Source organism: Caretta caretta, chromosome 1 (assembly GCF_965140235.1).
Source record: "Caretta caretta isolate rCarCar2 chromosome 1, rCarCar1.hap1, whole genome shotgun sequence".
Classification (NCBI taxonomy): domain Eukaryota; kingdom Metazoa; phylum Chordata; order Testudines; family Cheloniidae; genus Caretta; species Caretta caretta.
The window spans coordinates 47,225,882-47,250,836 of record NC_134206.1 but is presented as its reverse complement, the minus strand read 5'-3'; the positions used below and the strand labels follow the sequence as shown (position 1 = coordinate 47,250,836).

The 24,955-nt window shown below is 45.0% G+C and overlaps 1 protein-coding gene across 4 annotated transcripts in view; it reads right to left on the bottom strand.

The window, feature by feature from the left end:
• Positions 1-24,955, bottom strand: part of MTUS2 (microtubule associated scaffold protein 2) — a 489,829-nt gene that overhangs the window by 89,151 nt on the left and 375,723 nt on the right. For 3 of the 4 annotated variants that reach the window (XM_075127661.1, XM_075127639.1, XM_048846587.2), the window contains 2 exons: positions 17,400-17,501; positions 9,807-10,018 (listed from right to left, as the gene is read on the bottom strand). In XM_075127661.1, coding sequence (XP_074983762.1) covers positions 9,807-10,018; positions 17,400-17,501 — 314 coding nt within the window. The remainder of the gene's footprint in view (positions 1-9,806; positions 10,019-17,399; positions 17,502-24,955) is intronic. The other variant, XM_075127651.1, reaches the window with a different exon arrangement.

The window sequence follows — 24,955 nt, the reverse complement described above, 5'->3', positions numbered from 1 at the left end:
CTGTCCTCTTCCTTATTTACCACTGCCCCAATTTTTGTGTCCTCTGCAAACTTTATCCGTAGTCATTTGAAATTTTTTATTAGCGACCTGAAATAAATGTTAAATTGCATAGGGCCAAGAACTAAACTCTGTCAGATGCTACTGGAAACATACCCACTTGACGACAATTCCCATTTAGTTACATTTTGAGACCTATCAGTTAGCCAGTTTTTAATCCATTTAATAAGTGCTGTGTTAATTTTATATTGTTCTAGTTTTTTAATCAAAATGCCATGTGGTACCAAGTCAAACACTTTACAGAAGTTTACGTAAGTATATTATATCAACACTCTTACCTTTAGCAACCAAACTTGTAATCTCATCAAAAAAAGATATCAAGTTAGTTTGCCAGGATCTATTTTCCATAAACCCATGTTGATTGGCATTAATTATATCATCCTCCTTTAACACTTTATTAATCAAGTCTCATATCAGCTGCTCCATTATTTTGCCGGGGATTGATGTCAGGCTGACAGGCCTATAATTACCCAGGTCATCTCTTTTCCGTTTTTAAAAAATTGTCACAACATTGGCATTCTTCCTGTCTTCCCCAGTGCTCCAAGAGCTATTGAAAAAGAGAGAGCAGAGAAACCCAGGAGAGAGGAGGTAGGGAGTTCCCTTTCTTTGGGAAGGGCCTGGGTGAGGCAGACTGAAGACGACCACAGGGACAGAATTAATCCTGGGCCCCAGAAAGGGGACAAGGCGTGGAGAAGAAGTCCTGAAGGTCAATGTTCCACCAGAGAAAAGAGCTGGGAGGACCTAGGGAGAAGTCACAGGACTAAGAATCAGAGGAGAAGCTGTATTTAAGCACCTGCTACAGGGAAGCAGCACATGAGGTAGCAAGTGGCCCAGGGAAACAGCAGCACATCTTGAAGGACCAGACCCACCTGCTCAATATATCATCCCTGGGCCAGACCCCAGAGCACCAAATGCAAGTGGGTTCCCATAACAGCCCCAAGGCAGGAGCACAGAAATCTGATCTAAATACTTTTGAGCCCAGAGTGGGGCTGAAGACTGAGACTAAAGGAGAGGTAAAAGGAACAGCCCAAGACAGGGTAGAAGGATCTTTTGGTTTTGGATTTTTACTTGTATTTTTTTTATCACAAAGGGAAGGACTGGACCACTGCCATTCACCGAATAAAGCAAGAGTGCTGTGCAAAAATGGCATGTTACCACGTAATTAAAGGTTATATCATAATTCATACACACAGAGGGGATGAACTATTCTTGCATTTCCTAACTTATGAGTGCTTGACTTTGCAACTGTAGTGTTCTTTGAATATAGTTATTTTTTAATGTAATTATCAATGTATATGAAGAAAGAAAAGTAAGTCTACATGTGGGTGGGCTGGCTGGAGCAAAGTGGGGGTTGCTGGGTGGGTAATGCAGGGATATAAGAACACTGGGGCAAGGTAGAGAGGAGATGGAGGTGAGCCCTCTGGTGGGAGGGTATAAAGTTGCAGAAGATGATGACAATGCAGTCACTGGAGGGGCAGGGTGGACTCACCAGGCCCTGTAAATTTTGGCTGTGGCCCTGGATACTGCCTTCATGGCACGTGGTTTTCTTCAGGAGATCAGCTGACCTGAAAAAGGTTCATCCCCCATAAACCAAATCTGACAAACTCTGGTGAAAGGGGCTCACAGAGAGGTGAACACAGGTACATAGTCTCACCCTGTGAGCTGCACAACTGCCTGTCCTGGGTCTATCTATATCTCTTCACTGGGGACATGTAGCCCATGGAATCTGTCAGAGGGGACATGGAAGCGGAAATGGGGTGGTGACTTCTGTCCACCATCATCCAAGAATGTGGCGAGCATGTCCTCTTCCCCGTCACTGAAGTTATGATGCTGGGGAACCTCACTGCCACAGTACAGAGAACTCCCCCTAATTGCCAAGAGAACTAAATGGTGTTTTCCTCCTTCCAATAGCAGAGAAACAGGAGTCATCTTCAGCCTAATGGGCCCCGCTCCTTCTCTCTAGTTTAGCTCTAAAATATGTCTGTCAGCAAGAGAGGTCCTGCTACACTGAGCAGCAGGGCAAAGGGGAAAGAAAAACATGTACCAGAAATGGAAATGAAGAAAGAAATGGAGGCAGAAAACTATTCCTCTGTTCTGCCCTCTCAGTCTCCACAGAAGAACTATTCCAGCAGGACCTACTATGTCCTCTGTGGCAGCAGAGGTAGAAAAGCCCCTCCTCTCACCAGAGTCACCCACCAGGAGGCAATAGGAAGAAGGAAGGACTTATCACTAGCTACAGGTGTGAGGAGGGCCCAGCAGCAATGGCATTTAAAGAGAGCATGAAGTAGGCAGCATCAAACTGATTTCCCTATCTCAAATGGTAAGTATGCCGAGGCCCTGAACAGAACTGCACTTAATGACAAGTACTCGGGTCTGTTTGGTCTCATTCAGACTGAGACATACCTAGAAAAGTGGCAGATGAAGAGTTAATTGCTTAATGAAAGGCTGCTTTCTTGCTCTGTGCCAGAAGGAGATGCCTCTGAACATGCTAATTAGACAAGTTTGGAGGCCTAGGGATTTGCAAGTGGAACAGGTAAAAAAATGTATCTGGTGTTAATTGAAGACTAATTATCTTCATCAAGCAATGGGCGGCCAGATGTTCAGGGCTGGGGAGAGGAAAAAGAGAGGAGAACCAGGGAATACAGGTGTGAGAGAGTTGGGTTAGGAATTTCGTTCTCTCCCTGACTTGTTTTTCCTAAGAGCACAAGCTCTACGCTGTCCACATTTGTGCACACTGAGCTTGGACAAAAAGTCTCTAAGGTGCCACAAGTACTCCTTTTCTTTTTGCGGATACAGACTAACACGGCTGCTACTCTGAAACCTGAGCTTGGACAGCCACCTTTACAAATCTGGCTCGGAAAGTAGGAAATATTGTGTACGCTTCCCAAGCCTCCCCCTGCCCCTCAACCCCAGAGTTCCTATTCGTCACAGCGGTTACCTAGCAATGTGCAATACTCACTATTTGTTACTTACACAGTGCCACCGATGTGCAGCACTTTACAAAATGCATAGGTTAGTTATGGCCCACGGCACTAACGTCTAAATTGGATGGAAATAATATGAACAGCAATGGGTGAGAGATCAGCAGGGATGGAAAGGAAGAGGGTGTGAAGGAGAGACTCCAATGTGGAGATGCAGAATGGTTGTGAATGGAAAACAGGAGGCAGATATAAAGGGCAGGATGGAAAGAAGCATTTTTCACATTTGATCCACAAGAAATCCCTCTTCTTCTGGAATACTAACCCTGGGAAGCTCTGGAGACTTTACTGCAGTAAAAGCGATGGACATACTGTGTTTAGATTTCTATGCCTGACCCATAGATGTCTTGTGCCTCTCCATTCTGTGGTGTGTGTGTATGGCATAATCTAAAGGGGAGGACATGTGACTGCCCCACGTCTCCTCTGCCCAACAACCTTCCCCCGACCCTGTGCCTAGTCCGGAGCTACGGTGCTCTGCCGCCCCACTTTATCTATGTGGGGGAGGGCTCTGTCCTTCCCCCGCTGCACCTCTGGCATGTTCAGCCGCTCTCCCTGGCAGCCAGGCCTGGGTGGAGAGCGTGATGAGGCTGCTTCTCACATGGCTGAAGCTGGATGCTTCGGGTCGCTGCTCAGTGCAGTGCAAGCTGTCTGAGACAGCCTGGCTGGGGAGGAGGTGGGGGGCTGTCCCCACACCCAGGCCTGGCTGCTGGGGACAGGGGCAGAGCAATCTGGAAATGTGCCGGGAAGGGGAGAGTGGGAGAGGGGACCCTGGCTCGCTCAGCCCCTGTCCCTGGCAGTTGAGCTGGGTCGGAGGGCGACCTGCCGCCACTTCCCTGGCTAGGCTCTCTTGGAGCGGCCGGTGTGAGAAGTGTCTGTCCTGCCCCTGCCACTTCCCACCTGGGCCCAGCTGCCAGGGACAGGGGCTGAGCATGCTGGGGGGCGGGCCCAGCAGGAGAAAGACAGAGCCCCTCTCCCTCTCCACCCTGCAGGCCAAGCAGAAATCTCTGGGGAGGAGAGGGGGAGTCACTTGACCCCGCATGCCTCTTCCCCACCACACGTTGCTCATGGCCTGACCTCATCTTCTGTAACGTTTTGTTTCATAGTACAGCTCGTGATGTCATCTCACGCTCCATGACACCTTCTGGAGTCTCATACCCAGCAGAAACAATGCAGCTAAGTTGCAAAATGCTAGTTTCCTGGTTCTGGAGCTGTTCAGCTGCCAGCATTTGCCAATGAACAAGTGAGGATCCTGGAGGCAACTGCAGCCAGGGGAGTTCCTGGCAATGTGGCACTGTTGGAGCCATGCTGCCAAGAAGGTTGGCCGTGACTGCTGCTGTGGCATGGAGCCTCTATGCAGAAAGCCCTGGTCTCCTGCTGAAGCCCCTGAGATTTGTGCAGCTCCGGAGGAATCCATGGAGTCTGGCCCTATGGCCTGTTCTGCACGACAGCAAACTCCATCTGAACAATAAGGAAGAAATCTCAGCTACAACCTCCCTGGGACTTGCTCCCCTTTAGCCCCCTCCCATGGGTTTTCTCTACATTGTTTGCGGGGAATGTAGTGTTCCAAGGTTTGTATGCTCCCCCTGGGAGAACACATTACATTGGTGCAATAGGGTTCATTCAAAGGACAAAACCACTACTCTTCAGACATATACAGAGAACAGTGTTTGAACGGAGAGGATAGGGGCACTTTCCTTGGCTTTGTTATATTTCTCTGGACACAGCGAAAGTTTCCTGTCTATGACTACTTATCTGATTCAAAGATCTGTAAATGAAGTATTTTACATATTCTCTAACAATGGCCACCCTTATTAATATACCAATTTTGCCTTTGATATGGTTACATTAGTATTTGCAGTATCCCTGTATTTCCCTGTGAGCACAACAAGGAACACCTAGGGTACTGCAAATGCACACATATCCCTCCTTAGGTATAAAGATTTCTCTGAAAAGCTCCATTAATATTTATGACAATAAATATTAGTATAAATAATAAATTAGTATAAATAATAATAATAATAATAATTAGAGCTGGCTAGAAAATCTTTGATGGACCCACTTCCCATCTGAGAATGCAGTTCTGTTGAAATTGAAATGCTTCATGAAATCATGTTGATTTTGCTGAAATTTTATTTTAGGGGAAAAGTTCCAAAACACTTAGTTTTTTCTTTTCAAAATGACCCTTTGTTTAAAAAGGTTTTATTTTGTATTATAGTGTATATTATGACAGAATGTTCAATTTTTAAAAGTCATAATTGAAATGAAATGGAACTTTTTTTGGAACTTTCTTTCAGTCAATTTCAAAATGTTCATGTTTCGTTCCTAATTGGAATAAAAGAAATATCAGATCCTCAGTGAAATGAAAGTTCCAATAACAACATCCCTACACATTATATAAAGAGCAATTTCTTGCAACAATTTTATTTGAGAAAGGTTGGGAAACTCTGTACCTACTTACATAGGCTCCTCATTTACCCAAAGAATCAGGAGCTTGTTAACAAGGTATCTCCACTGTTTTTCAAACTTACATCTAAGCTGGAACTGGCAGAAGAGGAGGTGATGCCATTATCACAGAGCTGCCCAGTGCACTGGGGTGGTGTGGCCATGCTAGTGTTCAGCAGAAAAAGCTCTATCTATAAATACGACAGAAATATTTACATATAGTTTGTCTACTTTTTATTTAAATAAGGGATTCCTTTCCAAAACATGCATCCGATGAAGTGAGCTGTAGCTCACGAAAGCTTATGCTCAAATAAATTGGTTAGTCTCCAAGGTGCCACAAGTACTCCTTTTCTTTTTGCGGATACAGACTAACACGGCTGCTACTCTGAAACCTTTCCAAAACATGTCACTTGGGGCTACTCTCCTGTAGGTGGCACTATTGCCACTTCCAAGAGGCAATCTGCAACACAAGAAAATCCTTTGGCTTTAACACAGGGCTTGAAATTGGGCCAGGAATTTCTTGGATTATCAGGCTAAACTAGCTGGTGGAGGTCAGTAGTGACCAAAGTCACAGAAGGCTGTTTATATTGTATTGTGTGAAATGACTGGATAATCTTAGTTCAATTCCTCGTGGACAGTTTCCTCACTTCACGTAATATACCATCACAATTGTGTTAGTCTGTATTCGCAAAAAGAAAAGGAGGACTTGTGGCACCTTAGAGACTAACCAATTTATTTGAGCATGAGCGTAGCTCACGAAAGCTCATGCTCAAATAAATTGGTTAGTCTCTAAGGTGCCACAAGTCCTCCTTTTCTCATCACAATTGGTATCTTCAGCACATAAGCTGAGGATAGAATTAAGCATTATGAATGTGAAACATTAAGCAAGAACTATCCTGTTTCAGATAAGTCTGAAATTCCCACTGAAGTCAATAGGAGTTATGCATATATATCTGAGGGCAAAATTTGACCCTAGCTAATTAATCTGCTAATTAATTATTAATTAAAATATAGCTGTCCACAGGCATACCAATCATTACCCTTCACAACTGGCTAATGGCCTGTGTAAGAACCACTGCTTTCATTTTCCTTTGCTTTCTGACTCTGAGTCAGCACCACATTTGTTATCTATCCTTCTAGATAACAAGGTGGCAGTCTGTTTTAGTTGCAATTTGATGGGTAGTAAGCATTACTTTGTGTTTCAAATTCCTTGATACTTATTGGTTTTACAACAGTTTTTAATCTTTTTTTTTAAAGGATTTGTTCAGTGGAGGAGGAGAAAGGAACATTCGTCTGAGATATCATTGAACAGTCAAATTTCTCTCAGAATGGCTGTCAAGGCATATTAGTATAGATTAAATGGAAAAAGCTCATGAAACTTTAAGGTTGCAAGGTTAGTCACTTAAAAGGTAGGACATACTAAAGTTAAGGTTGCACATGTAACCTTAACTCTATCCCTGTTGGTGTACACACTGCAATACAGTCTTTATCTAAAGGAGAAATTGAATACTGCCATGTAACTAAATTAACTGTATAGTTTTTGTCTGAAGAAGATCTTTACCTTGGTAAGGGCCAAATCTGCACAAAGGTTAGTGTGAAAGCATGCAAGAAAACTTGCCTCTCCCTTTGCATGGCTGCACAAATGCTTAATCACAATAGCCATCACCGTAAGCAGGGACTGCTCATCCCTTCATTGAGCAAATTACTCAAAGATAGGGAGGAAGTGACCATGGCCCTGTCCTCTCTACTGTCCTGTAGGATAGGACTAGTGCATTGGGGAATTTGTAGGGTGCCTCCTCACACATGATCTATTCTAGTGCTTCCCACCTGTGAGGGGGTGCAGTTCTATACCATCCCCAATGCAGGGCTGTGTGAAAACTGCAGCATCTAGCCCAACAGCAGCAATTGTGCAGTTAGTACCATTGAACTGAATGGGACTACTCCCAAGGGTGACTACTACTCAACTTGAGTAACAGGTGCACAGTCAAGCCCTCCAGAATGTTTGTTCATGAAAGAGGTAAGACTGGAACTCAGGAACTGGCTCCCAGGCCTGTGTATATTCCTCAACCTCAAGGGAGCATTTTGGCTGAGAACAGAGCAACAGGAGGGAGGGGGGAGAGGATCTTTTATAAGATCCTGGCTTTCCCCCAAAATCTGGACATTTATCTGATCCAGATGGGAGCAACTCTGAGGCACAACAGAAAAGATAGCATTTTACTTGTATGCAGCACATTATTCCTTACATGCACATTTAGATTCCCACCAATGTCAATGGGTGTTGGATCAGGACCTCTGCTTGCTTAGCAAGACATCACCATGCATGCAGACCATGGAATTTTCAAGCACTCATTGCTTGTACAAATTAAAACTAAATTCTTCAGGAACAAAGCCATGTCTCTCTCCTTAATTAGGACTATTCCCCTGCCATATTGCCTTTTAACTCAACCCTCAACCATTTTGCCTGTGTAGGGACTTCTGTACTTTTTTGTATTTCCCTCTGCTTTTAATCAAGAACACTCCACAGTCAGCTCAGAAAAGAGCTTCAAAAATGCCCAGAAGTCTCAAGGCTGGAAAAAAAAATAAAGGAAAAAGAAACCCTCAGAAAAATATTTTAAATATTTAGTGTTTCACAAAATCCTCCCGTCACCCAATTTTTTCCCCCTCATTCAGACTCCCCAGCCAGCCAGCTAGATCAACTCCTACTTGGGAACAAGACAGAACTTCTGGTGCCCCCTCTAAGGCAGCTCTCTCCTGCCCCATCAAAACCACAAACCAAAACATAAAAAAAAAGCATGTAAAGCGTTTCAGAATTGTTTTAGAAGGTTTAAAGCTGGGCTCTTTTTTTCTCCACTCCGTGCCCAAAGTATAGTATTCGCTGTTCCAAACTTAGAGACAAACTGACAGTTCTGGGATGTTACAGAAATCCCGAGCCAGATCCACTGAGACCTCTGTCTGCTTTGCACTGCCCCAGCAACGCAAAGCAGTCACAAACCCGGCTTCACCTGGAGGGGTACAAAGCAAACAGAACAGACTGGTGAATCTGGCCCCACATCCCACAGCAAGCGGCTTTTGAGGAAAGTGATAGTTAAAACGCTTCAAGAATACCGTGGTTTCCCTTTAAACCTTCCCAATGTTGTCCTGGATTTGGTAAACAGATATGCTTTTCTAATTATTCTGTTCCTGCTATAAGGGATACTGCAAATACTGAGGTATCGTTATTTTATGTATCTAAGGGAACTGACAGGTTTATAAGAGTGATCACTGTAATTTGGATGACAAGTCAGCATTACCCAGCCTGTGGTGAATGGGAAGTGTACAGGTATACTAGGCTTAAATAGAGACTGGGAGTGGCTAAGTCATTATGCAAGGTAGCCTGTTTCCTCTTGTTTTTTCCTACCCCCCCCCCCGATGTTCTGGTTTAACTTGGATTTAAACTTGGAGAGTGGTCAGTTTAGATGAGCTATTACCAGCAGGAGAGTGAGTTTGTGTGTGTATGGGGGTGGGGCGGATGTGAGAAAACCTGGATCTATGCAGGAAATAGCCCAACTTGATTATGTAAAGAGTTGTCACTTTGGATGGGCTAGCACCAGCAGGAGAGTGAATTTGTGTGGGGGGGTGGAGGGTGAGAAAACCTGGATTTGTGCTGGAAATGGCCCACCTGTTGATCACTTTAGATAAGCTATTACCAGCAGGACAGTGGGGTGGGAGGAGGTATTGTTTCATATTCTCTGTGTGTATATAAAGTCTGCTGCAGTTTCCACGGTATACATCTGATGAAGTGAGCTGTAGCTCACGAAAGCTCATGCTCAAATAAATTGGTTAGTCTCTAAGGTGCCACAAGTACTCCTTTTCTTTTTGCGAATACAGACTAACACGGCTGTTCCTCTGAAACCAGGTATACTAGGAAAGTCTCTTTTCCTCCCTCTGCCACACTTTGAGAGATTAAGTCTATGACCAGTTTGCACCTTTGTTGCAGCTTTCACAATTTTAGTGAAGTTGTCCATTCCAGCGCTAATGTACAGATGGCTGGCACCTTTTGTTTCTGCATGTCTTACATCCTTAAATCTATTCTAAAACCCCTCCACCTTCATTACAAAGGCATCAGTTACAGCACTCTCCTCTAGCTCAATGCACCGATCTTCGATTCCCAGCTACATAGTATCTAATTATAATACCCTTCTCATAGCAACCATTACAATGAAATTATACACTTGGCTCCCAAGAACAGAGTTAAAATTTGGCTGGAGTAATGAGTAGCTCGCGCAGATGACTAGCATTACGACACAGCATTAAACACCCTCACGAATGCTTCTAATGGGGTGCACTTACCTTCCGAAAGAAATGCTGTGTTGTTACAGCGAAGACCTCGAAGCCACGACTGGCCCTTTTAAGTTCCTCTTGAATACAGCTGAATTGCCTGGACTGCTTGTCACACTTTTCCTTCAGCTGCTGCATGAACTGCCGTTCGGCCTCTCGAGTCTGCAGATCTGCCTTGGTGGAAAATCCATTCCTTGGAACAGCTGCCCTTTGTTTAGGGTGTCCTACAAGATGAAATATAAAAACAAAGACCATAACCCGTTACTGTATATGCATGGACACAACCTCTCATGTTTTGACAGCTCCTGGAACTCGACTAAAAAAATAGCCTGCTGCATTCACACAAGCTTTCTAGTGAATTTACTTGTAAAAAGTGCTGGCACATCAAAGCACAAGTTACTCCTTTGGGCTTAATCCTTCAAGGAGCTGACGCAGGCTTGTGGGGCTCGGGCTAAGGAGCTTTTTTAACAGCGGTGTAGACGCTTGGGCTGGAGTCCAAGCACTGGACCCTCCCCCTTTGCAGGATCCTAGAGCCCAGCTTCCAGCCCCAAAGCCTGAACGTCTACACTGCAGTTAAACAGCCCCTTAGCTTGAGCCCCGCAAGCCCACGTCAGCTGGCACAGGCCAGCCACAGGGTTTTCATCGCAGTGTAGACATACCCGAAGTGTGTCCTGCGTGGTGGCGAGCACCTTGAGCTCCCACTGATGCAATGATAGTTTAGAGCATTCAACACCTCACAGGAGGTGTCAGTGCAGTGCAGGACTGGGCCCAATGGTCCTCCTCTCATTAACAAACCTGTGCCCCTTGTCAGTATTCTGTACACCCTCCAGCTACATACAAGCCAAGATGGGCACAGAATCAAAGGAAAGGCATGTTCTGTCAGACAAATGTCATATCCTTCTAGAAAAGCTAAACAAGAATTAGGGTGACTGTCAGGTATACTTGCTCACTTGCTGTGAAACTGTTTTGTGAGTATGGATTTAAGTTAGTCTTCTTCTCTGAATACACTACTCTCTATGCCATCTGGCACACAGGTAATCAAACTCACAGGTCAGTGGCTTTCCGAAGTCTGATTCAGAATCCATGTAGCTAGAGATTGGAAAAGGGGGAGGAGGAACAGGAAGAGATTCTGCCTTTAAAAGAATGAATTCATGGAAACAGGGATCCAGTGGACTAAGCACAGAAATGGAGACAGCGGACCCAAACCTCAGGTGTACCAAAGAATTGATTGGTGCACCTGGGAGGGCACTAAAGGTAGCTTTACTTCACCTTTCTGCCCCTCCTCTGAACAGGGTGATGGCCAATTCAGCTTTTGGTGCAATTTAAAGCAGCTTTGGGGTTGCTCTAAATTGAACGAGCATTTAGTGATACCCACATCCACCAAGGGCTGCAACACTGCCTGTATTTTGCCAGAGGATTGTGCTCTTGTTAACCCTGCTATGCCAGTACAGCCAAGAGAGAGCAAGCTGGAGTCTATTCATTTTTGTGCCTCATCAACAGATATGTAAGCACATTCCAATTCCCGGACCAATCACTTATAGTTGTGCAACCCAACTGAGGACAACGGAGTTGCACACGTATCACTGAGGACGCAGTATAAAGAAAATAGGATTGCAAAGCCATCACTGATAGCCTGTTCAGCTGTCGAACCTTTACATCTGGTGATGATGTGTGAGGAAGAAATAAACCAGTCTGACTAGCAGTGCTGGGGATGAGTTCGCAGGGCTGGCAGTTTGAAAAGCTGTTCTGGAGTCACTGAGACACAAGCCGTACAGAACCCCCAATATGCTATTTTTACAGTTAGTTTTTAGAGCAGAACTTAAAATTTCAGTGCTTTCTTCCATCTCTAGAAGTTATAATTAATTCTCCATTGACTGACTGACTCACCAGAACCCAAAGGAATTACTTTCCAGGTCTATATAAAAAACATCAGCTTGGAAATATAGTGCTCAAACTTTACCATCACTTCCCTCTTTTTTTTTTTTTTTTGGGGGGGGGGGGGTTCTATTATCCCTGTGCAGCATTAGCAGCCTTCCTGATGCTGTTGCTGAGGGAAGTGCTAAGGGAGTCAGCCACAGTGACAGCAACCCTGGACAAAACTAATAACCAGCAAGCTGCAGGTGGTGGTTAAAGCACCACTGGCTCGTCATGGGTTTAGGTCTGCTCTGAGACTTTTGAAAACATTGATATATTTTTCTGAACTACGGATAGTCTGCGCTCCGGAGACTTTACACCAGAGAACGTTTCTACCACCGTTCCACAAATCGGGTTTGAGTTGTCACTCCCTGAAAACAAAACCCCGCTGGCGTTCACTGGTTTGTAATATACATAGGTATTTTCAGTACCATCATTTTTTAGATCCCATCTACAGCTATAACAGAGTCCAGGCAGGAACCCAGTTACAAAACAGTTACAATTTGCAATGTACAATGGATGGGACTTCTCTATGTTCCAATAGACATGTTAAAACCCCAGACAGTCCATGGCTTTAGTGAAATTCCAGGACAAAAGTAAGTCCTGTCTACACTACATCTTTTTATTGGGTTGTAAATGGGCTGTGAGACTTGTTAATAGTTATAGAGCAGATAGGGCCTTATTGTGAGTATGTTGACCTGATATTCCCTAGCCTCTGCATGGCTGTTCTATCTGAACTGTCAGTCATACTGGAGCCACTTTATATGGTCCCTCTGTAAGATATGGTCATGTTCCAAATCCTGCTCTGATACTTGACTAGCATATAGCATTTCCCTAGGTTTTATTACTCAGTCGCACTGAAGAAACAAGGAAAGCTGATGTTCCGGAGGTGTTGGATTCATCGCTTTGGAAATTTGCTCTGGCTTCATATTTTTATTAAGGAGCTTCCATACCAAACGCTTTGTGTTCTACTGGGCAACACCTTGCATGGATTACGACACTGTCTCCCTCTTCATCTCTGATCTCTTTATATTTTTTAGCTCCCTCCTGCACACCATGCTGGAACATTTTAGCTCCTACAAGCTCATCTACTTTAAATCTCTTCTTGGGTCTCATTGGTTGAACTTTCCTCCCAGACCTTAGTCCCAGAGGCTCTAGTCAGCAACGGGGAGAGAAGAAAAGGGTCAGACATCTCGTTAATAGGTGCTCCAGTAGAAGATAGATTTGGCCTAGGTACCATACCCAAAATGAGTGTGTATGGGGGTGTTAAGAGGAAGACAGAGGTGAAGATAGACTTCCGTGTGTGCGTGCACGTGCATATCATGAGTGTGGATGGAAGGGAAATGTGAAGAAGGGTGTGTGTATTCGTGAAAGGGAAAGCTAAAAAGGGAATATGCATTTGTGAGGGAAGGCTGAAAAGGGGAGGAGGTTACATGGCCCTGCCAAATGTAAAAATAAAAACGGGACATTCATCTCCAACTACCCTTCACCACTAAGTGTGACAGAAAAGCTTCCTTAATTCTGTAGCTATTACACTGAAAAGACAAATCTAACCCAGTCACAAAGGAATAAATAGCTCTCTCATACAGCAATGCAGAACTCTGAACTGATGTTACAAATGAGTGAGCTTACATTTCACACAACTGCCAAGAAGAACAAACAGAATTTTAACACAAAAGCTGCATGAACTTTAATCCTCAGGGAATTCACTGACCTCATTTCTGGCAATATGGCAACAGGTGGGGGTTAGAAAATAGCTGTAATTTTTGTAGGACAGCCAGTCTACACACCAGTGACATTACATAGTTTAATGGGCCAGCATTGACATTTTGGGACCCACAAGTATTTGCAAGTATGATTCAGATATTGTAGATACTTAAGTACCCTATTTGAGTGTGCAGTCAGGTTCTTAGATCTGCAAATGACTTAAATGACAGCTACAAAAAATCCAGCATTCATGATTAACTGTGTCTACAACATATGGCTGCAAAGGAGGCCAGATTTAGCAACATTTCATAACTGAATACTTTATGATTAGGGCCCTATGAAATTCACTGTCTATTTTGGTCAATTTCACAGCCACAGGATTTTAAAATAGTCAATTTCACAGTTTCAGATGTTTACATCTGAAATTTCATGGTGTTGTAACCATGGGGCCCAACCCAAAATGGGGCTGTAGGGGGGTCGCAGGATTGCCACCCTTACTTCTGCACTGTTGCTGGCAGGGGTGCTGCCTTCAGAGCTGGGCAGCTGGAGAGCAGCGGCTGCCGGCTGAGCACCCAGTTCTAAAGCCAGTGCCACTGCCAGCAGCAGTGCAGAAGTGATGGTCTCAGGTATGGGGAGGTTGTAACTTTTGCCGGGGGCGGCGGGGGGGCAGGATCAGCCTTACAAGTGGGCAACCACCCAGGGCTCCATGGTCGGGGGGCACCATGGTCCAACCAGCCCAAGGCCCCTTTAACTCCCGAGCACTGGGCCTGGAGCTGGGGCAGGGCTGGGGGCACCCCAGCAGGGGCTCCTACTGTGCACTAGACTCTAGCTCCTAGTCTGGTGGGGCTGGGGAGGAACAGGACTTCCTCTTCCCCTGCAGGGGCCGCTCCCGGGGCCAGTCAGACTCACCTCTGGGAACCTCCTCCTGGCGGCAGGAAGCTCTGTGGCTGCGCTGCCTTCAGAGCTGGGCTCCCAGCCAGCAGCTGCAGAGCTTCCTGCAGCCAGAAAAGTTCCTGGAGGTGGGTCTGTCCCCCCTGGGAGCATCCCTGGCAGGGGAAGAGGAAGTCCCATCCCTGCCCAGCCTGGCCGGAGCTAGCAGCTGGAGCCCAGTGCATGGTAGGAGCCCCCCTCCCCTACAATAACCAGATTTCATGGGGGAGATCAGATTTCATGGTCTGTGAGGCGTTTTTCATGACCATGAATTTGATAGGGCCCTAATTATGATGCAGCAATTAAATACTGTAGTGATGGGTGCTACAGAAAACTCTGACAGTTAAATAGATGATCACTTTTCAGACAGGCTCAACTATGACACTCATCACTTTGTACCCATTTCCCTCACCGCTGTTTGTCTTCTCTATTTAGACTGACTTCGGTTAAGGAAATAGTGTCTTCCTGTATGATTGTACAGCACCTAACACAATGGAGCTCCTTTCTGACTGGGCCTGTAGGTGCTACCACAATACAAAATATTTAATAATAACTGTGTTTGTCTGTCTTTTTGATAAAAAAGTCTTTCACTGCTTAGACACCATGGAGATGGTGATGCAACAAAAGTCATAAACGCAAAGAGAAAAAACCAGTCACCTTGAAATCAGTCAAGATTAAATTAACACAAACTATTAAATTGTTTAATTCCATTCTAAATTTCCCCTGCCTTCTAACATTTGAAGTGTTCATCTCTAAGTTGTCCTTGTCAATGGCATAAATTGTCCTTGTAAATTAAACTGTGATATTTTCCTCAGGGATAAATCTGAACTTCTCAATTCCTCTGGGTTTGAAAAGCAGCTCACTAAGCTTCTTCTGCCCATTGATGTTTGTGTTCTGTTGCTCTGCACAGGATGGGAAATACACTGACAATGCTGGCCCTGATCCTGCTTCCTCTTGTCAATTAGAATATGGGGTGCTGTGGAAAAGCAGGACCACACCCATTGTACTCGGAAATCCAGGAATCACTGATAGCTTCAAAATTCTTAGCACTTTTTTCAAATTAACTGTTTGAAATAAAATATTGTAATAAATACCTAGTGATATTTAATACAATCCATGAAGATTTAGATGTGGTACACAAGCTAATACATTTTTGTCTCCAGTTTCCAGTATTTAGATAAAGAAAGTGAAGAAGTAATTTTGAGGAGGCTGATAATAAGTAGATTGGACAGTGTTAGCTACCACAGTGATAGGCACCTTAGAAATAACTAAAATAGAGACAAGGACTCTAATCTGTCAATCACATTCATGTGGGTGGACCCTTGTGTCTGTGCAAAGTCCCCCACAGATCAAACTGTAGGATCAGGGTTATAGTGATAGATCAGATGGAGGTTCAGGAATGTTGAATTCTTAAAAAAACACTCTCACGAGAGCTTTGGGGAAATACAGATCCGGATATTGATCCAAACTCTGAAGGTCAGACCCATTGATAAAACACACCAGATAATCCCTCCTTCTGTGGCAGCAATAGGGGTTTCTATGGCAGCCAAAAAACAACAGTGAGGGACGGGGGGGTGTATTTGAATAGTACAATAATAGAAGGAAAATAAACTTGTTATACTAGGAATAGCAATTTTTCACAGCACATTATCTAACTAATTGGAATAGTTTGGTAAGTTTTCAGAATGCTGTCATACAAAACTACTCTATTTGCAGTACAATTTTCCTTTGTCACTATTTATTTTATTATTTTTGTTTAAAGAAAGCAAAGGGCCACTGAAGAAATGTAGACTTCATTTAGATTTTGATTTAGGCCCAAATTTTCAAAAGTGACTAATGATTTTAGGGTGCCATCATTTTGGGGGCCCCAACCTGAGACACCCTAAAAGGACCCAATCATCAGAGGACAAGTGCTCAGTCCTTTATGCAAATCAGGGCCCTTTAAGATGTCTCAAGCTGGGCACCCAAAAATTAAGGCACTGAAAATTATTAGCCACTTTTGGAAATTTAGGCCTTTGTAAAACCCAGCAGCTTTACAAAGCCAATAGAAATGTTCCTGTGATTTCTTTTTAAATTCTAACGGAAACAATTGTTTTTTACCAGCCATGGTGCCAAAATAGCTTGAATGCTCATCTTTTAACCCTGGCATCTGAAGAAGGGAAGGAATTCTGAGGTTAGTGACTGGGAAAGGAAGATTGGTTTTAACCTTTCACTTGCTTGGTTTTGTTGGCTGGGGGTCACATGCGATGGAATTGCTGCAGTTTATTTACAACAATGGGAATCTTGATGTGTGTGTTTTAAGTGATGTAAGTGATGACTAAAGTGAATGGACAGATGCTCTTTTGCTTATTAATTTAGAGTTATAAAACATAATGTTCCCCTTGAACTCTTCTTAACCCAAATACGGTTGCACTGAGAAGCTGAAAGTGAAACTAACGTCAGTGATTTTAAAGGTCTGACCTGAAAAGTCAAAGGGCCTGATCCAAAGCCCACTGAAGTCAATGGGCTCATGATTTCAACGGTGTTTGTTTCAGGCCCAAAGGGACAGACTTACGGCACCGATCTGCCTCTTTAGGTGCCTAAAGACATGTGTAAATCTGGCCCAAAGAGCATAAATAGTAAGAAGTACTTTGGATTTTTAAAAATTATTTTAGCTGTAAAGAATCTAAGGTTTTATTGGTAACACCGAGTAAAGAAATGTGTTTGTTTACAACATTAATTTTTAAGTTGACAGTGTTGCTATAGCTATCTGAAGGTTATTTCTAAAGATCATCTCTTTCCCAGTTATCTACAGAAATAACCTAGGAAATGTAACACTTCTGCACATCAGTGACCTTCGATATCAAGTGGTGTACTGTTACTGTTGGTGATTGTATTACATGTGGTTTTTGGTCCCTGTATTTGTTTTCTTTTTTTTTAACGTAAAAATAATAAAGATTTTTTAAAATGATCCTTGTACCCTTAAACATTGAAAAGCAATGACTCTGTTTTGGAAGACAAATTCGACAAGTTTAAATCTTCCCTCAAAAGAGTGCTCCGGCAGTTTATAAATACCTGGTGAATGGAGCTTGGTGGCTGATACTGCTAATCTCTTAGGGGATGACACAGTGGGTTTATTTGCATCTTGATCTTTTTGTACTTCTTTCTTCACACCTGCTTTAAAAAAAGAAACCCAATCTTTACTTTATTTGCCATCACACAGCAGCATGCCTCTAACAAGAGTAACAGCATGGCAAAACACAAATACGTTTTCAATATTACTTTTGGGCCAGATACTGAAAGCTTTGCATATGCCTTTGAACGTGCACAATCACATATGCCTCTTGCATGTATGAAGATATCATGATGCTGTGTGCCAACTGGGTAGTTCAGTGAGCACATGGCCAGTTAGACACTTAACTGACCATGTGCCTCTGCAAATATGGAACTGTGCACATACAAATAGGAGTGAAATTCACCACACTAATGAGGGCCAACACAAGGCCATGCACACTATGCAAATCCTCTGGCCTTCTGCATGTGGTGTTCTTCACTCATGCACACACACATCCTTAAAATTCTGGCACCTGATGTCTATTCTGGTGTACAGCACCATGTTATTTGTGAGTTGCTTTACCTGTTCTTACCAACAAGCATTTACTTTCTGAGTCCGGACAGGATGAGTACACTGTTGTCTCACTCATCTAGCAGGGCACCTTGGTGCACAGTGGCGCTCTCTCCTGAAAGCTCAAGGCTGTCTGTAAACTAAAGCTTCCCCTGTTATTGATCAGACTACTGGGGAAAAAATTCAAATAGAAACACAGGTTTGAAATAAAAAGCTTCTCATCAGAGTATGAGTTGGGCCCTGCCATCCCATACTATGGAATGCACTCTTACGCCACGTGAACTGCATAAAATGAGCCCCAAAGTGGAGCTAATTGCAAAGCCAGTATCATTATCAGAGAGTCCATGTTCCCTGGAGGGACTGTTATTGAGGGGGCACCAGTGGAACAGGGAAAGGGGGCAGGTAGGAGGGAAGCAACTCAGCCTCAGATACACGGAGTCCGCAGGGTTTAATAAAGTTTCACTCGTTCAAATTAAACTGCATTCAGCGTCACGCTTTGTGAGTGAAACATGGCGGCAGCGTCTGAGCTGTGAGTTCGCTGCAGTGCAGCAGCTGGCAGCGTGAGCCATGGAAGGTCCCTGGAACCCTGGATTTTGCAGACACAAACCTAGCTCAGGGATGGACCCAGTGGATGGAGGAGTTTGAGCGGTACAGGGATCTGGCCATGCACAAAAGTAAAACTCTTACCTTACCGGGGACCAAGGCAGAAAGATCTGCAGCTCGCCACTGCCTCGAGCATCACAGAACTCCTTGGAGCCCTGAGGAATGAGTGCTCCCCAAAGCAGAATGAAACCGTGGAGCGGCAGGTTTTTCACTGGCAACCAATCCAAAGGGGAGAGAGTAGACCCGCCATGCTACAGCCTTACACACACTGGCTGCTACGTGCAATGTGGGGGACTTGACAGACTCCTTGATTTGGGACCCCCTGATTTGGGACAGGACTTGTGGCACTTGGGATCACCATGTGCAGGAGCAGCTGCTCCAGGAAGACAATCTCACATTAGGTGCTTAGCTCTGGGGCGTGCGGCGGAGGCCTTGAGAGAAAGGATGAAAGCCCGAGGAGGCACAACACCCCCAGAAGTACAGGCAGAGAGACACAGCAAGGGAGAGCCGGTGGCCAGGGCTCCATACCTATAGTGATGTGGGAGAGAACATGAGCAGGTAAAGGAGAAGTGCCCCGCACTAGGACAGCATTGCAAGGAACGTGGCAAGTTGAACCACTTTATTAGTTTCTGCCAGAGCAGAGGAAAGTCCCAGAAAGATTCAGTCAGACCTGTACAAGAGGGGGATGGCACATCAGATGACAGCTTTATTCTTCTTGAGTCCAAGAGCAAATCAGATTCAGGCTGTCATGACAGGAAAGCAACAAGAGACTATACCAACCTCCGTGCATGCAACAATGTTAGCAGAGAAATGCCCTATGCAATTTCAGCTGAACAGCAGGGCCTCCTGCAATGTGATTCCTCAGGGTGAATTGGGCTCAAACACTCCTATTACGTGAGCAGGTGCACTCAAATAACATACAATCAGAGCATAATGCAGCCCACAGGAGATTGTGATCTCCGAGTAACTAACCCCCCAAAACACAGACCGCATCAACTGCAGTTTGTGGGTGGATGGGAAGCACCACAGACCCCTCTTGGAGAATACAGCCATACAAGACATGGATCTGATATGGGTGCAGCATCAGAATTTTATAGCTGCAAGAAGCAAAAGGGGGAGTCCATGGATAATGAAAATCATGAGGGGATGTTTTCAAAGGTGACACGTGCCTTGAAGGAAAGCTGTGACTGGAAGTAGACCCCATAGAGGAACCTCTGTGTTTACCACTGTCAAGGTTCCTTCCCCACTCTGAACTCTAGGGCACAGATGTGGGGACCTGCATGAAAGACCCCCTAAGCTTATTCTTACCAGCTTAGGTTAAAAACTTCCCCAAGGTACAAACTTTGCCTTGGCCTTGAACAGTATGCTGCCACCACCAAGCGTTTCAAACAAAGAACAGGGAAAAAGCCCACTTGGAGACGTCTTCCCCCAAGACGTCTTCTCCCCCAAGCCCTACTCCCCCTGTCCTGGGGAAGGCTTGATAATAATATTCTTACCAATTGGTACAGGTGAACACAGACCCAAACCCTTGGATCTTAAGAACAATGAAAAATCAATCAGGTTCTTAAAAGAAGAATTTTATATAAAGAAAAGGTAAAAGAATCACCTCTGTAAAATTAGGATAGTAAATACTTTAAAGGGTATTCAGATTCCAAACATAGAGAATCCCTCTAGGCAAAACCTTATGTTACAAAAAGACACAAAAACAGGAATATACATTCCCTCCAGCACAGCTTATTTTACCAGCCATTAAACAAAAGAAAATCTAACACATTTTCTAGCTAGATTACTTACTAAGTTTACAGGAGTTGTAAGGCTGCATTCCTGATCTGTTCCTGGGAAAAGCATCACACAGACAGACAGAACCCTTTGTTCCTCCCCATCCAGATTTGAAAGAATCTTGTCCTCTCATTGGTCATTTTGGGTCAGGTGCCAGCGAGGTTACCTTAGCTTCTTAACCCTTTACAGGTGAAAGGATTTTGCCTCTGGCCAGGAGGGATTTTATAGCACTGTATACAGAAAGGTGGTTACCCTTCCCTTTATATTTATGGCAACCACCAAGGAAAATTCCAGCGGCACTACATAATCCAGTACACAAGGAGTTTGAAAGTCTGCAGGGCAGGGGTATTGTAGCACCTGTAGAGGCCAGTAGGGACTGGGTGAGCAACATGGTGGTGGTAAAGGAGCCATCAGGAAAATTACACATCTGCATAGACCCAAACCCACTGAACTGGGCAGAGGCGCTGGAGCACCCATGGGGAAAAATTAGTGGGTGCTCTGCACCCACTGGCAGCCAAGCTGAGCAGGGGGTGTGGCCTCAACCGGAAGAGGTAGGGGCCTTAAATCCCCAGGCCCTTTAAATCACTGAGGAGCCCTGGGGGCTCCTGGCTGCCACCGCTACCCCAGGGCTCTGGGCTCTGGCAGAGCTTTAAAGGGCCTGGGGCTCCACTGTGGTAGCAGCTGCCGGAGCCCCGAGCCCTTTAAATCCCCGCCTGAGCCCCACCGCCGCTACCCCAGGGCTTCGGCAGCAGGGCTCAGGCGGGGATTTAAAGGGCCCCGGGAGGGTAGTTGGGGCTGAAGCTCCAGGGCCCTTTAAATCCCCGCCGCAGCCCCACCACTGCCACTACCCCAGGGCTCGGGCAGCAGGGCTCAGGCGGGGATTTAAAGGGCCCTAGGGCAGTAGCGGCAGCTGAAGCTCCGGGGCCCTTTAAATCCCCGCCGCAGCCCCACCGGGAAAAGATGGGAACAGACTTATTTAACTTACATGAAAAAGCAGTACTTAATTACAGTACTACTATTCAAAGGTTTTGGAAGTCCATGTCCTGCCTGATACAAGAAGCAAGTCAGTGATTGGCAAACTGAAGGCCCACTTTGTGAGATATGGCATTCCAGACACTGTACTCAATGAAAACGGACCCCAGTTTGCCTCAGAAGAATTCAAGGATTTTGCATGCAAATGAGAGTTTGAGCACCATGCCTCCTCCACAGCATACCCCAAAGTATTGGTAAACTGGAATCAGCTGTGAAAACAGCTAAGAGACGGTTACTCAAAGCTGTTTCTTCTGATTCTGACCCCTTGTTAGCATTCTTGGACCACAGGAATATCCCACCCCAGGGGTGCCAAACCAGTCCAGGACAGGAACAGATGGGACAAAGGGACATAAGACCAAAGCCCTGCTAACCAAGGAAGGGAGACCAGTTGCAGTTATAAGGATGGTGATACCACTAAGAGGAGATGGCCAACAATCAGAGAAAGCAGGCACTAAAGTACGACAGGTCAGCCAAGGACCCACTGACCCTGGAAACCAGCACTCCTGTGGGGATCCAGCCATTAGAGAGACACCAGAAGGAGTGGACTAAAGGAGTTGTGAGGGGCGCAGTGACACCCAGATCATACAAGTTGACTATGCAAGGGGGACAACTGATCCAAAGGAACAGGTGGCACTTGTGAGTCTGCAGACACAACACCCAGAGAGAGCCTGTGGAGATACTGAGATCGTCACAGAACAGACACACAGAGACCTATCCAGTGGCCAGCCCCACATGGAGGGAGGAGATGCCAGAGAGAGTTTGGTAGACTCGGAGACAGGTGGCAGGGAGATAGGACTAGGTCTTTCCCAGTGTGGTTGCCTGTTGAGGAGAGCAAACTATCTCAAAGACTGTAATCAGCTGACTCTGTGGTAAAGATGAGACTCCAACATGACTACCTGCCAGCAACCTCTGGCTGAAGATACACCGGGGCAGGAGTCTGGGCGTGTATTTGTTTTTTATGTTTATATTAAAATGTTTGTAAAATAGGGAAGATATATCCTGATTAGTGGAGCTGGAGGGCCAACGTTCCCTGGAGGGACTGTTACTGAGGCGACACCAGTGGAAGAAGGAAGTTAGGCTGGAAGCAACTCAGCCACACGGACAGAGCAGTGCATGGGATCTAATACAGTTTCACATGTTCAATTTAAACTACAGTCAGCTTCACACTCGGTGAATGAAACAGAGCTGAGCCTCTGAGGCAGGCTCCTGTGTGCCCAGCATAACTCCTCAACAAATTTGAAGATCTACAGGTCTGCTAGGGAATGGGAAGAGGAGTGGAAGGAGGAAGAGGCTTCCCTCGGAATAGCTGATGCCATGATAGCAAGTGTAAATTAATGCCAACCAAATCAGTGCAAGAGCTGATCTGGCAGCCCCAGGTGCCAAAGGGATCCATGCCATTATCTTTGCTGCCCACGAGGCTGAGCCAGCATATGGTTCTAGTGCACCGGCAGCCCAGTACGTGCCCTCTCACCAACCCAACACTGGCTCTGCAGGTGCCATGCCTTCTGTCTAACATTTACCCTTCCCCATGCAGCCACTAACCCCCTCACCCTGCCCTTCCTCTGACAGTGATGCATTGGAGATTTCATTGGTTATGAAGCCATGGAAACTCTGTATTAGCTTTGCCCCTTCCATTAATTTTTAAGCAGGAGAAAGTAACATGGCCTTTATTATTGCCTCCTCCAACCTGCAGAGTTTTTCAGCTGCTGGTTCTTAAAAGCTCTTCAGTCCTCTAGGTTTCCCAGTCAGAGAGGGTAGATCCTGTACCGAGGAACTGCTTTCCCTCTTAGAAGCTTATGTGACCACCTAAGCCTAGAGTTATCGCCTCTGCCCACCATGATTGTTTCATTCACAAAGCGTAAAACCAAATGCATCTTAAGTTGAATCAGTACAATTTTATTAAAAAAGAAAAGGAGGACTTGTGGCACCTTAGAGACTAACCAATTTATTTGAGCATGAGCTTTCGTGAGCTACAGCTCACTTCATCGGATGCGTACTGTGGAACATTTGACATGTTGAAACGAATACAGATGCCCCTGTCCTGTAGTACTAACAGTCAGGAGAGCTACTGACACTCCTGTGTGATACATGAGAGAAAGGGCTGGATGTAGTGCTTTTGCACAAACAGCCGTGTCATAAATCTATCCATGGCAGAGCACCCTCTTTATGAGCTACGGGGAAGCACAAGTGTGCATGTTCAGTTGCCCCCTACAATGTAGGGAGAGTGGTCACTTTGGATAAGCTATTACCAGCAGGAGATTGAGTTTGTGTGTGTGGTTTTTGGAGAGGGGTGAGAGAACCTGGATTTGTGCAGGAAATGGCCCACCTTGATTATCTACACATTGTGAAGAGAGTGGTCACTTTGGATGGGCTATCACCAGCAGGAGAGTGAGTTTGTGTGGGGGGGGGGGGCGGAGGGTGAGAAAACCTGGATTTGTGCTGGAAATGGCCCAACTTAATGATCACTTTAGATAAGCTATTACCAGCAGGAGAGTGAGTTTGTGTGTGTATGGGGGTGGGGGGGTGAGAAAACCTGGATTTGTGCTGGAAATGGCCCATCTTGATTATCATGCACATTGTAGGGAGAGTGGTCACTTTGGATAAGCTATTACCAGCAGGAGAGTGAGTTTCTGTGTGTGGTTTTTGGAGGGGGGTGAGGGAGTGAGAGAACCTGGATTTGTGCTGGAAATGACCCACCTTGATTATCATACACATTGTGAAGAGAGTGGTCACTTTGGATGGGCTATTACCAGCAGGAGAGTGAGTTTGTGTGTGTGTGTGTGGGGGGGGGGGGGCGGAGGGTGAGAAAACCTGGATTTGTGCTGGAAATGGCCCAACTTGATGATCACTTTAGATAAGCTATTACCAGCAGGACAGTGGGGTGGGAGGGGGTATTGTTTCATGGTCTCTGTGTGTATATAATGTCTACTGCAGTTTCCACGGTATGCATCCGATGAAGTGAGCTGTAGCTCACGAAAGCTCATGCTCAAATAAATTGGTTAGTCTCTAAGGTGCCACAAGTACTCCTTTTCTTTTTGCAAAGACAGACTAACACGGCTGTTACTCTGAAACCTACGATTTTATTAACCCCATGCACTACCCTGTCCATACGGCTGAGTTGCTTCCAGCCTAATGCCCTGTGCTTCCTATTCTACTGGTGTCCCCTCAATAACAGTCCCTCCAGGGAACATGGGCTGTCCAACTCCAGTTTCACTGATCAACATACTGTACAATGAAAAATCACCCTGAGCACAGTCATGTGAAAACATTGCTCTCCCGCTTTCCCTGCCATGTGACAATCACAGACACACAATATTCTACTCAGTCAATGATAAAAAGCTCTTTACATGCGTAAGTTATGAAGAATGAGAAAACAAAAGCTAAAAGCCAACCATTCAAATATATTTTCCCATTTGATTGCCTTTTTTATTTTTAAATACTTGCAATTTTTTTAAATTGTAGTTCTCAGACTGTATAACAGCTATTGGAAATAAAATGCAAACAAAGGAAACACAAAAATGGTTTCTGGTAGAATATAAATAATGTTCACATTATAAACATCCAAATCTTTCATGTGTACATTCATATGTCC